This window comes from Salmo salar, chromosome ssa04 (assembly GCF_905237065.1).
Source record: "Salmo salar chromosome ssa04, Ssal_v3.1, whole genome shotgun sequence".
Taxonomy (NCBI): domain Eukaryota; kingdom Metazoa; phylum Chordata; class Actinopteri; order Salmoniformes; family Salmonidae; genus Salmo; species Salmo salar.
This window is the reverse complement of record NC_059445.1, coordinates 12,058,768-12,072,357: the sequence shown is the minus strand read 5'-3', so window position 1 is coordinate 12,072,357 and position 13,590 is coordinate 12,058,768. Positions and strand designations below refer to the sequence as shown.

The following is a 13,590-nucleotide window of genomic DNA, read 5'->3' as shown; positions in this document are numbered from 1 at the left end:
AAACTTGTTTACACTTCACAGGACCAAATTAATACTTAAGTCAAATGGCCTAGACTAGCTTATTCAAAATTCATTAATTTGGAGGCAATGAGTCTCATTAAGTCATTTCTCACCAGTAGTACGTTGCAGGTGCCTACAGGGTAAGAGGAAACAGAATATTCTGCTCTACTGCAAAGTACAAGTGGTGCCAATATAATTGACATCATCTGTACCCATTCAAATAAATTGCTTCTATCAACGGTACTGTAGTGTCAAGTCGACGGTTATCCTTTCACAGGTCACATGGAAAACTATTGCCTAACATCTTTTCTCAGATTTGATCTTTCCGGTCTAAAATGGCCATCATTAGCTTAACAGATCGGTTAAGATTATTCCATTGAAGTGTTTTGAATCAAGACATTGCTAGAGTGCCTTTCCAAGTCACCATCACTCAAGAGCTTTTGCAGGGCGAGATATCCAGAGGCACGGCAGGGTGTTGTCCCACTGATTTCCACTTTAATTAGTGAAACCAATTCTTCGCACGAGCTACAAAGCTATAATCATTCAAGTGAACTTTTCATCATGAGTAGCATGAGCTGGTGACATCACCAGCTCACCACTGAAGGTTCATTAATCCAAAACGAACAGTCTCAATATGAGCTTTACAATTCTAGATGACTACAGCAAAAAAATGCTTTATTAATTAACATTTCCATGTGATCATGAATCCCAAGACAAATAGAACTGTAAATAAAGTGCTTTAATGCCAATAGAAATAAATTCCCAATGTGCCAATACTGCACAGCAGTAGAAGGGAGAAACGTAAGTAACATGGGACCAGCTCAGTTGAAGGCCCCAGGGTCCACATAAGGGTAGGCCAGGAACTGTCCTAGTTTGTTTCCTTTCTTGTCGTAGTGAAGCATGCGGAAGCACCGCTCACAGAAAAGACACGGGTCATTTGGGGCAAATGGATCATTTGTGGTTAACCATCTGAAAACAAAACGTCAAATTAGTACACTGACAACTTGTAATGAATTAAAACTAATGTACAGTCAGTTATTAGGGATGTTTCTTTGGCCAGGTCATGTAAAAGGGGAAAACTCATAACCCAAGTAAAGATGATCTTTTATTGTGGGTGACATATTTTCTCTACACACCTGCCGATGTAGACGTGACACACGGCACACTTCCTGGTCATGACCCTGTGCTTGTGGGTAAGGAGAGGGTACAGCTTCCTATCCAGGCAGTCATCCTTATGAGCCAGTCTGGAAACATTGGACAGAGATAAAATAAAAAACATGTCCACACTAATGAAACCTAGCCAAACCAAGCTGTACTGAGCTAGCCTTGTTAAGTATCCACCATAGTGGCTGGAACCTTTCACCTTTAGCGTGGAATGATCTCCAATGCACTTTAAAATATGATGAATTTGTGCCTCAGTGCAGGGGTGTCAAACTCATTCCATGGAGGGCCAAGTGTCTGCTGGTTTTTGTTTTTCCTTTTAATGAAGACCTGGACAACCAGGTGAGGAGAGTTCCTTACTATTTGCTGACCTTAATTAATCAAGTACAAGGGAGGAGCGAACACTCGGTCCTCCGTGGAATGAGTTTGACCCCTGCGCTGTAGGCCTAGGGCACTTTTTCCCCCAAACTCAGTCCTCTGGACCCCAAGGGGGGCACATTTTGTTTTTTGCCCTAACACTACACAGCTGATTCAAATGATCAAAGGTTGATGATTATTTGAATCAGTTGTGTAGTTCTAGGGCAAAAACCAAAACGTGCACCTGTTGGGGTCCAGAGGACCGGTTTGGAAAACACTGGTCTAGGGCATGTGATGGCTCCTAGGGTATCTTTTTACTGAAGAATGTCTTAAAACGACACAATACATGAAAAGCAAAACACTATGCTAATTTTTTTTTAATGAATGTATTCTGTGTTGTATTAAACAGGGCTCATCTGGAAAAGAGACCTTGATCTCAGCCTTCACTCCCTGTCAAAATAAAAGGTTAAGTCAATAAAAACTGTGTTGAAAAGGACAAAGTGATGGGAAAATATCTGAACCAGCACAGTTTGGTAACGGTTTTACTGGCAGCACTGAGGCCTTCTTGGAAACGTCATGCCACAAAACCAGCCTTCATGCATAGTTAGTGCCTCCAGCAAAGAAAACCAGTCAGAAGAATGTTAAAACTTAAAATCAAATCAGTCTCAGAAAGCTGAAAAGGCTGACCTACAATACAGATCAATTGGAAAGCCTCAAGGCTCTTTATCATGTGAGTGAATTTATCAAAGAAATTACTTGATCCTATTCATCTAGAAAGTGCAGCACTTTCCCCTGACCTGCTGTCTTACCAGAAATCTGGCCTTCTTCACAGTACTGAGATGAGTAAGGTGAACTGATTTCTGACACATTGATTTCTCATAGATACAGCAACATGTTTTGGCTCTGTAGTCGGCACTTTGGTTTTTAAATGATACAATGACTGAGGTTAAAGTGTAGACTGTCAGCTTAAATTTGAGCTTATTTTCAACCACATCAGGTGACCCGTTTACAAATGAACACACTTTTTGTACATTCGGAAAGTATTCAGACCCCTTGACTTTTTTCATATTTTGTTACATTTTAGAATAAGGCTGTAACATAATGTTTTTTTCCCCACTCAATCTACACACAATACCCCATAATGGTTTGTAGAAATGTTTGCAAAATATATACAAAAAAAGTAACATTAAATTTACATAAGTATTCAGACCCTTTACACAGTACTTTGTTGAAGCACCTTTGGCAGCGATTAAGTCAATTATTCTAGGGTATGACGCTACACGCGTGGCACACTTGTATTTAGGGAGTTTCTCACATTCTTCTCTTCAGGTTGGCTGGGGAGCGTCGCTGCACAGCTATTTTCAGGTCTCTCCAGAAATGGTCGATGGGTTCAAGTCCAGGCTTTGGCTGGGCCACTCAAGGACATGTCCTGAAGTCACTCCTGCGTTGTCTTGGCTGTGTGCTTAGGGTCGTTGTCCTGTTGGAAGGTGAACCTTCCTTCGCCCCCAGTGTGAGGTCCTGAGCAGGTTTTCATCAAGGATCGCTCTCTGTACTTTGCGCCATTCATCTTTCCCTCGATCCTGACTAGTCTCCCAGTCCTTGCCGCTGAAAAACATCCCCACAGCATGATGCCGCCACCACCATGCTTCTCCAGACATGACACTTGGAATTCAGGCCAAAGAGTTCAATCTTGGTTTCATCAGACCAGAGAATCTTGTTTTATGGTCAGGTGCCTTTTGGCAAACTCCAAGCGGGCTCTCATGTGCCTTTTACTGAGGAGTGGCTTCCGTCTTGCCACTCTACAATAAAGACCTGATTGATGGAGTGCTGCAGAGATGGTTGTCCTTCTGGAAGGTTCTCCCATCTCCACAGAGGAACCCGTGAGCTCTGTCAGAGTAACCATCAGGTTCTTGGTCACCTCCCTGAACAAGGCCCTTCTCCCCCGATTGCTCAGTTTGGCCGGGCAGCCAGCTCTAGGAAGGGTCTTGGTGGTTCCAAAGTATTCCATTTAAGAATGATGGAGGCCACTGTGTTCTTGGGGACCTTCAATGCTGCAGACATTTTATGGTAGCTTTCCCCATATCTGTGCCTCAACACAATCCTCTCTCGGAGCTCTACGGACAATTCCTCTGTCAACCTCATGGCATGGTTTTTGTTCTGACATGCACTGTCAACTGTGGGACCTTATATAGACAGGTGTGTGCCTTTCCAAATCATGTCCAATCAATTGAATTTTCCACAGGTGGACTCCCAAGTTGTAGAAACATCTCAAGGATGATAAATGGAAACAGGATACACCTGAGCTCAATTGAGTCATAGCAAAAGGGTCTAAATGCTTAAGTAAATAAGGTACGCTTGTTTTATATTTTTTATACATTTGCTAATATTTTAAAATGCCTGTTTTCACTAATGTCATTATGGGGTATTGTGTGTAGATTGATGAGGAAAATGTTTTATTTAATGCAATTTTGGAATAAGGCTGTAATGTAACAATGTGGAAAAGCACATGTTGACAAGATGTTGGGGAATCACTGAAGGGGAATATTGACCAACTGAGCATCAGTGTACAGCTCAATAAACACACTAGGCGTTTTGTTACATTTCAGTCTGCTGTGATGTATTTTGTGTGTCATATTGAGACGCAAACTCAATTGAATAAATGTAAACTCTATATCTGACATAGTTCAGGTGCCTTCTTTTTTCAAGCCCATAACTGTGTGTCTCATGTATGCTTCTGTTTCAAAGTAGATTTGTTTAAGACTCCCAAGAAATCACTGTGACCCTGATTTAGCCCACTGCAGTAAAAGGTTATTAAGGGGGTAAAATGATCTGTTTAAGTCATTAGTAAAGAACACATCGTTAAAGAGCACAATTATATTTTTTAGGTGGTTTTAAGCCTGTCGATCATTTATTGCTTCATAAGCAGAAACATTGTGGGTGCCCAAGTCATTAATCATGTTGTGAACCTAGGGTCACCCTAAGTTCATAATATTGAACGCATTATGGCGTTATCTGTTAGACGCCGAGAGTTCCGAGCTTGCAGACGCGTCGCGGCTTGTAAATACCCCTGCTTGTAACCTGACACCCCCGCACCGGTACCCCCTGTATATAGCCTCGTTATTGTTACATTTTTTATTTTATTTAGTTGATTTAGGAAATATTTTCTTAAATCCTATTTTTCTTAACTGCATTGTGGGTTAAGGGTTTTTAAGTAAGCATTTCACAGTAAGGACTACACCTTTCGTATTCGGCGCATGTGACAAATATAATTTGATTTTGATTTGACACACACATCCCAAGAACCCATTGGGATGGGTTTAAATCCCTTAGATCTTTAGTACAGAAATGTAAGCATACATATTCAAATTATTAGTTTTCTATGCAATATTAAAAGACTGTTCTAATTACTGTTCTTAGAGAAGAGCATGTCCGTCTTTGACCTGGGACTGACTAACCGAACACCACCCCCACTTGCCCTCCTACCCCTTGTACAATACATAAATAACCCTTACCCTCCTACAAGGTATAAATAACCCTTTGAGCTAACTCTCAGCTCATGACACACCAACTTGTGAAACACATCCCAGTCCTCAAGCCTGTATTCCACTCAAGGTTTGGTCTGTATATTCTTCTCCTTCGGCTAAGGTATAGAGCTTCACTCTACAGGCTGGGTAATCAAACGCATAACCCCATAGCTGTCCATTAGACATAACCACTTGATCTCCCAGCACCTTTATGGGTAGTATTTGGGTTCTGCACAAATGTAGAAAACATATTTTTGTAGTGCTGATTTATACTACGCCCTTTTTCTGTTGAAGCCTGCATCCTACTTCCGATGTTATGGTCATCATGTGCGTGTCAGAAAGTAACAACTCCATGTTTTTTTTCTCTTTAAAGTTCTGTTTCTCTCTCTCGAGGTTTCTTCTCGCTAGCAGTGTTCACAGGACAAGCCTAAGACTGACTTATACACAGGCAGACCTACCCGGGTTGACCAAAATGGCGCCGTCAGAGAGGGCTGCCTCGCTTCTAGGCCTTAGGAAACTTTGCAGTATTTTGGTTTTTTATGTATCATTCCTTACATTGTTAGCCCAGAAAATCATACATACAGCCAGGAAGAACTATTGGGTATCAGAGCGACATCAACTTTTCAGCACTACAACCAGGAATACGACTTTCCCGAAGCGGATCCTTTGTCCGAACCATTTGAACTGATTCCAGATGCTGACCCAAAACAACGCCGCCGGAGAAGAGGTAGATGGAGCGGTCTTCAGGTCAGACTTGGGAGGCGCGCACACCACCCACCGCTTACGAGTATATTACTTGCTAATGTCCAGTCTCTAGATAACAAGGTAGATGGAATTAGGGCAAGGGTTGCTTTCCAGAGAGACATCAAGGATTCTAACACTTTCACGGAAACATGGCTCTATCGGGATTTGCTGTCGGAGTCGGTACAGCCACCTGGATTCTTTGTGCGTCACGCCGACAGGAATAAACATCTCTCCAGGAAGAAGGGCAGGGGCTGTGTTTCATGATTAACGACTCATGGTGTAATTGTAACATACACGAACTCAAGTCCTTCTGCTCACCCGACCTAGAATGACTCAATCAAATGCTGACCGAATTCTCCTCGGTTGTCGTCACAGCTGTGTCTATCCCCCCTCAAGCCGATACCACGACGGCCCTCAAGGAACTTCACTAGACTTTATGCAAACTGGAAACCATATATCCGGAGGCTGCATTTTTTGTAGCTGGGGATTTTAACAAAGCAAATTTGAGAACAAGGCTACCTAAATTCTATTAGCATATTGATCGCGCTGGAAAAACACTGGGTCACTGCTACTCTAACTTCCGCGATGCATACAACGCCCTCCCCCACCCTCCTTTCGGCAAATGTGATCGACTCCATTTTGCTCCTCCCTTCCTATAGGCAGAAACTCAAACAGGATGTACCCGTGCTAAGGACTATTCAACGCTGGTCTGACCAATCGGAATCCGCACTTCAAGATTGTTTTGATCACGCTGACTGGGACATGTTCCGGGTAGCCTCAGAGAATAATATTGAAGTATACGCTGAGTCTGAATGAGCTTATAAGGAAGTGTAGAGGAGATGTAGCTACTGGGACTATTAAAACCTAACCTAACCGGAAACTGTGGATAGATGACGGCATTCACGCAAAACTGACAGTGTGAACCACCACATTTAACCATGGAAAGGTGACTGGGAATATGGCCGAATACAAACAGTGTAGTTATTCCCTCCGCAAGGCAATCAAACAAGTGAAATGTCAGTATAGAGACAAAGTGGAGTCGCAATTCAATGGCTCAGACACAAGACATACGTGGCAGGGTCTACAGGAAATCACAGGCTACAAAAGGAAAACCAGGCACCTCACGGACGTCTTGCTTCCAGACAAACTAAAACACCTTCTTTGTCCACTTTGAGGATAATACAGCGACAACGATGCTGCCCGCTACCAAGGACTGTGGGCTCTCCTTCTCCGTGGCCGACGTGAGTAAGACATTTAAACGTGTTAACCTGAGTGCCACCGCTACTCAGAGCATGCGCGACCAACTGCTATTTTCCTGCGTCCTCATATGCTTCAAGATCCACCAATGTTCCTGTCCCAAAAGGCACTGAACTAAATTACTATCGCACCGGTGCTTTGAGCGGCTCATAGAGGCCACGCATCCTCCGAAGAGGGACTATGCTGCATCTACAGCTGGCTCACCATAGACTCTCGACTTATTCAAGTTTGTTAGGCACTGGGACACAACCGGTAGTGGCCTCACCTTCGCCCCAAGTCGTGGAGGGTGAAAGCTCACCCTCCTTCGGTACTCTGTTCACCCCAACTCAATCATCAAGTTTGCAGACGACACAACAGTAGTGGCCTTGATTACCAACAACAACAAGACGGCCTACAGGGAGGAGGTGAGGGCCCTCGTAGTGTGGTGTCAGGAAAATAACCTCTCACTCAACGTCAACAAAACAAAGGAGATGATCGTGGACTTCAGGAAACAGCAGAGGGAGCACCCCCCTATCCACATCGAAGGGACAGCAGTGGAGAAGGTGGAAAGTTTTAAGTTCCTGGGCGTACACATCACGGACAAAATGAAATGGTCCACCCACACAAACAGTGTGGTGAAGAAGGTGCAACAACAGGTCACCTAAAACCATCAAACTTTTACAGCTGCACATTTGAGAGCATCCTGTCGGGCTGAATCATAGCCTGGTACGGCAACTGCACCGTCCTCAACCGCAAGGCTCTCCAGAGGGTGGTGCGGTCTGCACAGCGCATCACCAGGGGCAAACTACCTGCCCTCCAGGACACCTACATCACCTAATGTCACAGGAAGGCCAAAAAGATCAAGGACCGCAACCACCCGAGCCACTGCCTGTTCACCCAGCTATCATCCAGAAGGCGAGGTCAGTACAGGTGCATCAAAGCAGCTGTCTCTCGGTCCCAGCTATCTCAAGGCCATCAGACTGCTAAACAACCATCACTAACACAGAGTGGCTGCCGTCTACACAGACTTGAAATCATTGGCCACTTTAATAAACGGATCACTAGTTACTTTAATAATGTTTACATGTCTTGCATTACTCAGCTCATAAGTATAAACTGTATTTTATATAATCTATTGCGTCTTGCCTATGGTCGCTCTCATTGCTCAGCCATATATTCATATGTATATATTCTTATCCCATTCCTTTACTTAGATTTGTGTGTATTAGGTAGTTGTTGTGGAATTGTTCGATTACATGTTAGATATTGCTGCACTGTCGGAACTAGAAACACAAGCATTTCAAATGTGATTTGAAATAGCTTTTTCATGTTCATTCTACAAGGGGTCACACGCTCACAACAATTCCACTACAAAACTTCCCAACTGTTTGAACTATCAGAAGTTCAAACTCAAGCCTCCCCGAAAAGTTTATTTTTACATATTTTTATTTTAAAGCACATTTCTTTAAGTTCAACAAGTTCACTACACATCACCTGAGAGGATGTCACTTAGAGATCAACAAGTTCACTACACATCACCTGAGAGGATGTCACTTAGAGATCAACAAGTTCACTACACATCACCTGAGAGGATGTCACTTAGAGATCAACAAGTTCACTACACATCACCTGAGAGGATGTCACTTAGATATCAACAAGTTCAAACTTCAAACGCATTTTTTACTTCAAAGAAACAGGTGTCCTGTCAAGTTACCTAATGACACACTAAATATAGTGAGAACATCCAGAGAGGATGTCATTAAGAGGTCAACCAAAAGGACACAGCAAAGCACATCAATCAGTTTGACAGCAACTGTCTACTATATTCGCTCTTGCATATGCTGTTTGTTTTGGTTGTGTTTGAGATTATTTTGTGCCCAATAGAAATCCATGATAAATAATGTAGTGTGTCATTTTGGAGTCACTTTTATTGTAAATGACAACACATTATTTACCATGAGTTTCTATTGGGCACAAAATAAATCTGAAACAACCAAAACAAACAGCAAATGCATCCCAAAAATGTGTAGAGTCACAAGTTTGATAGTCATTGCGTGCTATGAACATGGGACCAAATACTAAACATTTTACTTGAAATTGTCTCAATACTTTAGGTCCCCTAAAATGGGGGGGGGACTATGTACAAAAGTGCAGTAATTTCTGAATGGTTCACCCAATTTGGATAAAAAATACCCTCAAATTAAAGCTGACAGTCTGCACTTTAACCTCATAGTTGTATCATTTATAATCCAAAGTGCTGGAGTACAGAGCCAAAACAACAAACGTGTCACTGTCCCAATACTTTTGGAGCTCACTGTAGGGGGAAACGACACACCAAGTCAAAGCTCAAAATTCAGGTATCAATATGGATGACAAAATATGACCTCTGACCTGATATCGGTGATGATGACAACATGCTCGCAGTCTCCCTGGTGACAGAAGAGGTAGGGGTAGCCCACCTTCACCTTCAGGTCGTAGAACCTGGTGTCCTCCATCTTGGCCTTGTGGAACGTGGGGAAGTCTCTGGTCTTTGCCCAATCAATGGTGGTCCTGGAAATGTAGTACAATGCAACTTTATTGTCCAATTTGAAAAGTACAGTAGAAAGTAGAGGAAGAGATATGAACTCCAACACCCAGAAAATACGCAATGGAAATTCATCTTAATTTACACAGAACAAAAATCTAAAAGCGCAACAATTTAAGATTTTACTGAGTTACAGTTCATATTGAAATTAATAAATTAGGCCCTAAACAGCTCTGGTGGACATTCTTGCAGTCAGCATGCCAATTGCACGCTCCCTCAAAACTTGAGATATCTGTGGCATTGTATTGTGTGACAAAACTGCACATTTTAGAGTGTCCTTTTATTGTTGGCCAGCACAAGGTGCACCTGTGTAATGATTATGTCGTTTAATCAGCTTCTTGATATGACACCTGTTAGGTGGATGGATTATCTTGGCAAATGGGAGAAATGCTCACTAACAGGGATGTAAACAACATTTTAGAGAAATCGGCTTTGTGTGTATGAAACATTTCTGGGATCTTTTATTTCCGCTCACGAAACACGAGACCAACACTTTACATGTTGGGTTCATATTTTTTGTTCAGTATACTTACTAGCCGTGTCTGCAAAATTATTTGATTATACTTGGGCTTAAAGGTTGTTTCCAGTTCATCAATAAAATGCACATGAATATCCATTAGATATAGCAGATACTGAGCAAATGGCTAAGTGGATGAGAGGGGCGCATGTAGAAAGTATTTTCCTATTTCCAATGGGTCTTGTGGCCTGGTTTGACACTTTAAAGAACTGGATTGTGGCCCATTACAATCTAACATCTGTTGATTCCGCTGACACATCCCCAAGGTTAACCCAGGCATATAGTTGAGTCTGGGTCATAGTTAGGCAAACCGAATGCAATATTCTGCACCTAAAACCTCCTCAAATCTCCATCTCCGATCCAATATAGAGTTCTATGGCTGAAAAAAGTATTGTCTTAATACTTTGTGGATCTGCACCTACCTCTCACGCTCTACAGTATCGTCTCTGCACTATACAGGCCTGGCTTTTGTCTTTTTCGGGTTACTCCCTGACTTCTACAAGCCCATTTCCACAGATGTTCTCTCACAGGATCAGGATGAGCTAAGGTGAGAGTTCAAGTAAGCCTCGTCTGAAGTGTTCAGTCAGTCCAGTCGACGTAGCCAGATGACAGTTGGATGTCAGAGAAAGCGAGAGAGAGCCACTTACTCACTCATGTCCTGACACTCAGGGTGACGCATGTCATTGTAGAAGACCCCTTCAAAGTAGAAGAAGGCGGATTTGAAGTGATCCTGAAACAGACAGTGATAAGGTTCACCCAACACCGACATGATGATCAAGTCCTATTATGTAGGCTTATCCTCTGAGTGTGTGGCTGAGTAGCTCCTAACTTAGACATCCTTATCATCTCATTTATTACTAATCCTGTTCCATAGTCAACGTGTTCCAAGACTCACAATCAATGACTACCTGTGTAGCAGCACGTGTTCCACGTTGGAATGTACTGTATATCCATGATCGCTAGACGGTTCTTCTTGAGAAGTCGTCCTTTACGTCACCGAGCCGTGCACAAGAAATCTACTGGCATCTACTGAATGTTCGGTTTTGGATGTGGGGTGGTAGCGTCTAACATTTGGATTCATTCGTTTGTTGTGCACTGCTCGGTGATGTAAGGGACGACTTTTTAAGACGAACTGTCGACCGAATATGGATTCACATTCCGACGGTAGCCTAGCGTTTAGAGCGTTGGGTCAGTAACTAAAACGGCTGCTAGTTCGAATCCCCGAGCCGACAACGTGAAAAACCTGCCTATGTGCCCTTGAGCAAAGACTAACACTAATTGCTCCAGGGTCGCCACTGATAATGGCTGACCCTGGCCGTGACCCCAATCTCTGAGGGCATCTCAGGGGGAGTTGGGATATGCAAAAAAGACATTTCACACGTGTATAATACACACTTGTACATGTGTGAAACAGGGAAATATAAGCAGCCACCTACCATTACAATAGTATGGTTTGAGCTTGAGTATGTCTCTGTGTGTGTCACCTTGCTGATGAAGTCCGGTGCCATGTCGGGTGTGTTGCTGAACTCTCCAAAGACCTGCAGGTCGCTGATACAGCAGATAGCGTCCCTCAGGTCCACCAGACTATGGGAGCCCAGCATCTGAAGGGTCATGTGGGGCCTCACATACTTAAACTGGAAGAGAATGTACGTTATAGGGAAATAATGCAAGCTCTAGAATGCCCTTTAAGCCAATCAGAAATGGGTATTCTACAATGCCATGGTATAATTTATATTAATAGGCAAAGATAATGTGGAGTCTTCCCTGTGGCTCAGTTGGTAGAGCATGGTGTGTGCAACGCCAGGGTTGTGGGTTCGATTCCCACGGGGGGCCAGTACAAAAAAATATATATATATTAAATGTATGCATTCGCTACTGTAAGTCGCTCTGGATAAGAGCGTCTGCTAAATGACTAAAATGTAAATGTACATGTCTTACAAAAGCACATCTATTGTTGTGTCTAATGATGAAGATTGTTGGAATTAGGCTTTTCAACTTTTGGTGATTCTCACAAAGACTTGGAAACGAAGAAGTGAAACTGCACATACTCTCTCAAATATGGCTGGGTAGAGAACGTTGATGCTCAAAATTATCTCCCCTTCTGGCACCAAGTCAACAGGGTCCTCAGGCCTTTTACCCACCGCCAGGCTCTCCTAGAAGATCAAACAACACACACAAGTGTGTGTGTCAGTCACGCTACAGGTTAAAGGTCATACCAACAGCTTATACTCTATGCAAGTGAGGCATTGTTTTCCAAGAAGTGGCCTTAAAGTTTTTGAACTTTTGTAGGCATTTTTAAATGGTATTCAAGGGGGGGGAAAAATGTGTGCAATGGTCTGCAACGCAAACACCAGGTAGAATTAAATTCATCCCCAAACAAATATAACAAATATATACTTAAATAATATAATCATGAAGACCACGGGAGTAAAGCGGAAGGGGCGGTTACTTTCACAGGGTATAACTAACCAGTTCGTCTTGGTAGTGGTCAACTCTGCTGATCTTATCGATCCTCAGGGTGCCTTTGTAGTCCTGCTTCTTCTTCCTCTGTCTGAACATGAACATGGCAACACCTTTTTAACGCAGTGAATGAGTAACTGTCTGCAGAACATGGAACTGGTGCATGTATCATGTATAAATGGTCTAGGATATCATTTGTATAGTAAAAACGTTGTAATGTTTTACATTAGTGTTTGAAGAGTGGGGTCAGGTGGCACAACGTTGGTGTCAAGAGGCTCGTCTTCAGCTTGACAGCGAAGAGTGTCAACGCTGGAAAAAAATTCAACAATGTGAAGATCACAGAACAGATGGGTCATTTGACAGCAAAGGGTCTGAACCTTCACTTTATAAAAACCATCTCTGACACAACTAGTTGACCAAGACTCTAAAATGCGTCATAAAACAAAAGCAAAGGGGAGTGATATCCCAAGTCCACTACTACAGACGCTGAAGTTCAACACCAAAACATCGTATTATTGACAAACGATAACTAGCATATTGAGAAGTTACTGCTTGTCAACTAGACAGACACAATGGCTTTTCAGCTACCTAGCTAGAGTACCAAATACATGTATAACTACCCCTTACTGTACAAACCTGCAGATAGCTTTCAGTTCGTCCAAAGTTTCTGGTGCGATTCCCATCTCCTTTGCAAAGTCGGCATCTTCAGTCTCTTCGTATTTTTCCTCGTAGGAATAGTAAATTGGTTTCAATTTCTCAAGCCATGCTGTTCTGAATGAGCCAACGTGGAATGGTTTGGTGTTTATGTCTTTATACTCAAAAACTGGAATATTTTCGTTCACGTTTGAGCTGCTGCCCGCCGCCATTTTTTCATCTAAATGACGTCAAAATTCCCAGGTAACTCTGGGTAATGAAGTGTCTCGAGATGGGAAAATACAAGGGAAACTATCGATTGATTGAGTTATTTTACACTGGCCCGGGTTGAATCGGGCGAAACCCGGCACGTC

The 13,590-nt window shown here is 42.8% G+C and overlaps 1 protein-coding gene across 1 annotated transcript; it reads right to left on the bottom strand.

Moving 5' to 3' along the window:
- Window positions 1–721: 721 nt before the first annotated feature.
- LOC106602307 (snRNA-activating protein complex subunit 3) lies at window positions 722–13,580 on the bottom strand. The gene is made up of 9 exons (XM_014194856.2): window positions 13,220–13,580; window positions 12,809–12,892; window positions 12,593–12,674; window positions 12,172–12,276; window positions 11,608–11,757; window positions 10,771–10,853; window positions 9,414–9,572; window positions 1,137–1,244; window positions 722–969 (listed from the first exon to the last, which is right to left on the bottom strand). Exons 1-9 carry the CDS (start codon window positions 13,447–13,449, stop codon window positions 822–824), a joined length of 1,149 nt encoding a protein of 382 aa, XP_014050331.2. The 5' UTR covers window positions 13,450–13,580; the 3' UTR covers window positions 722–821.
- Between the last annotated feature and the right edge of the window lie 10 nt (window positions 13,581–13,590).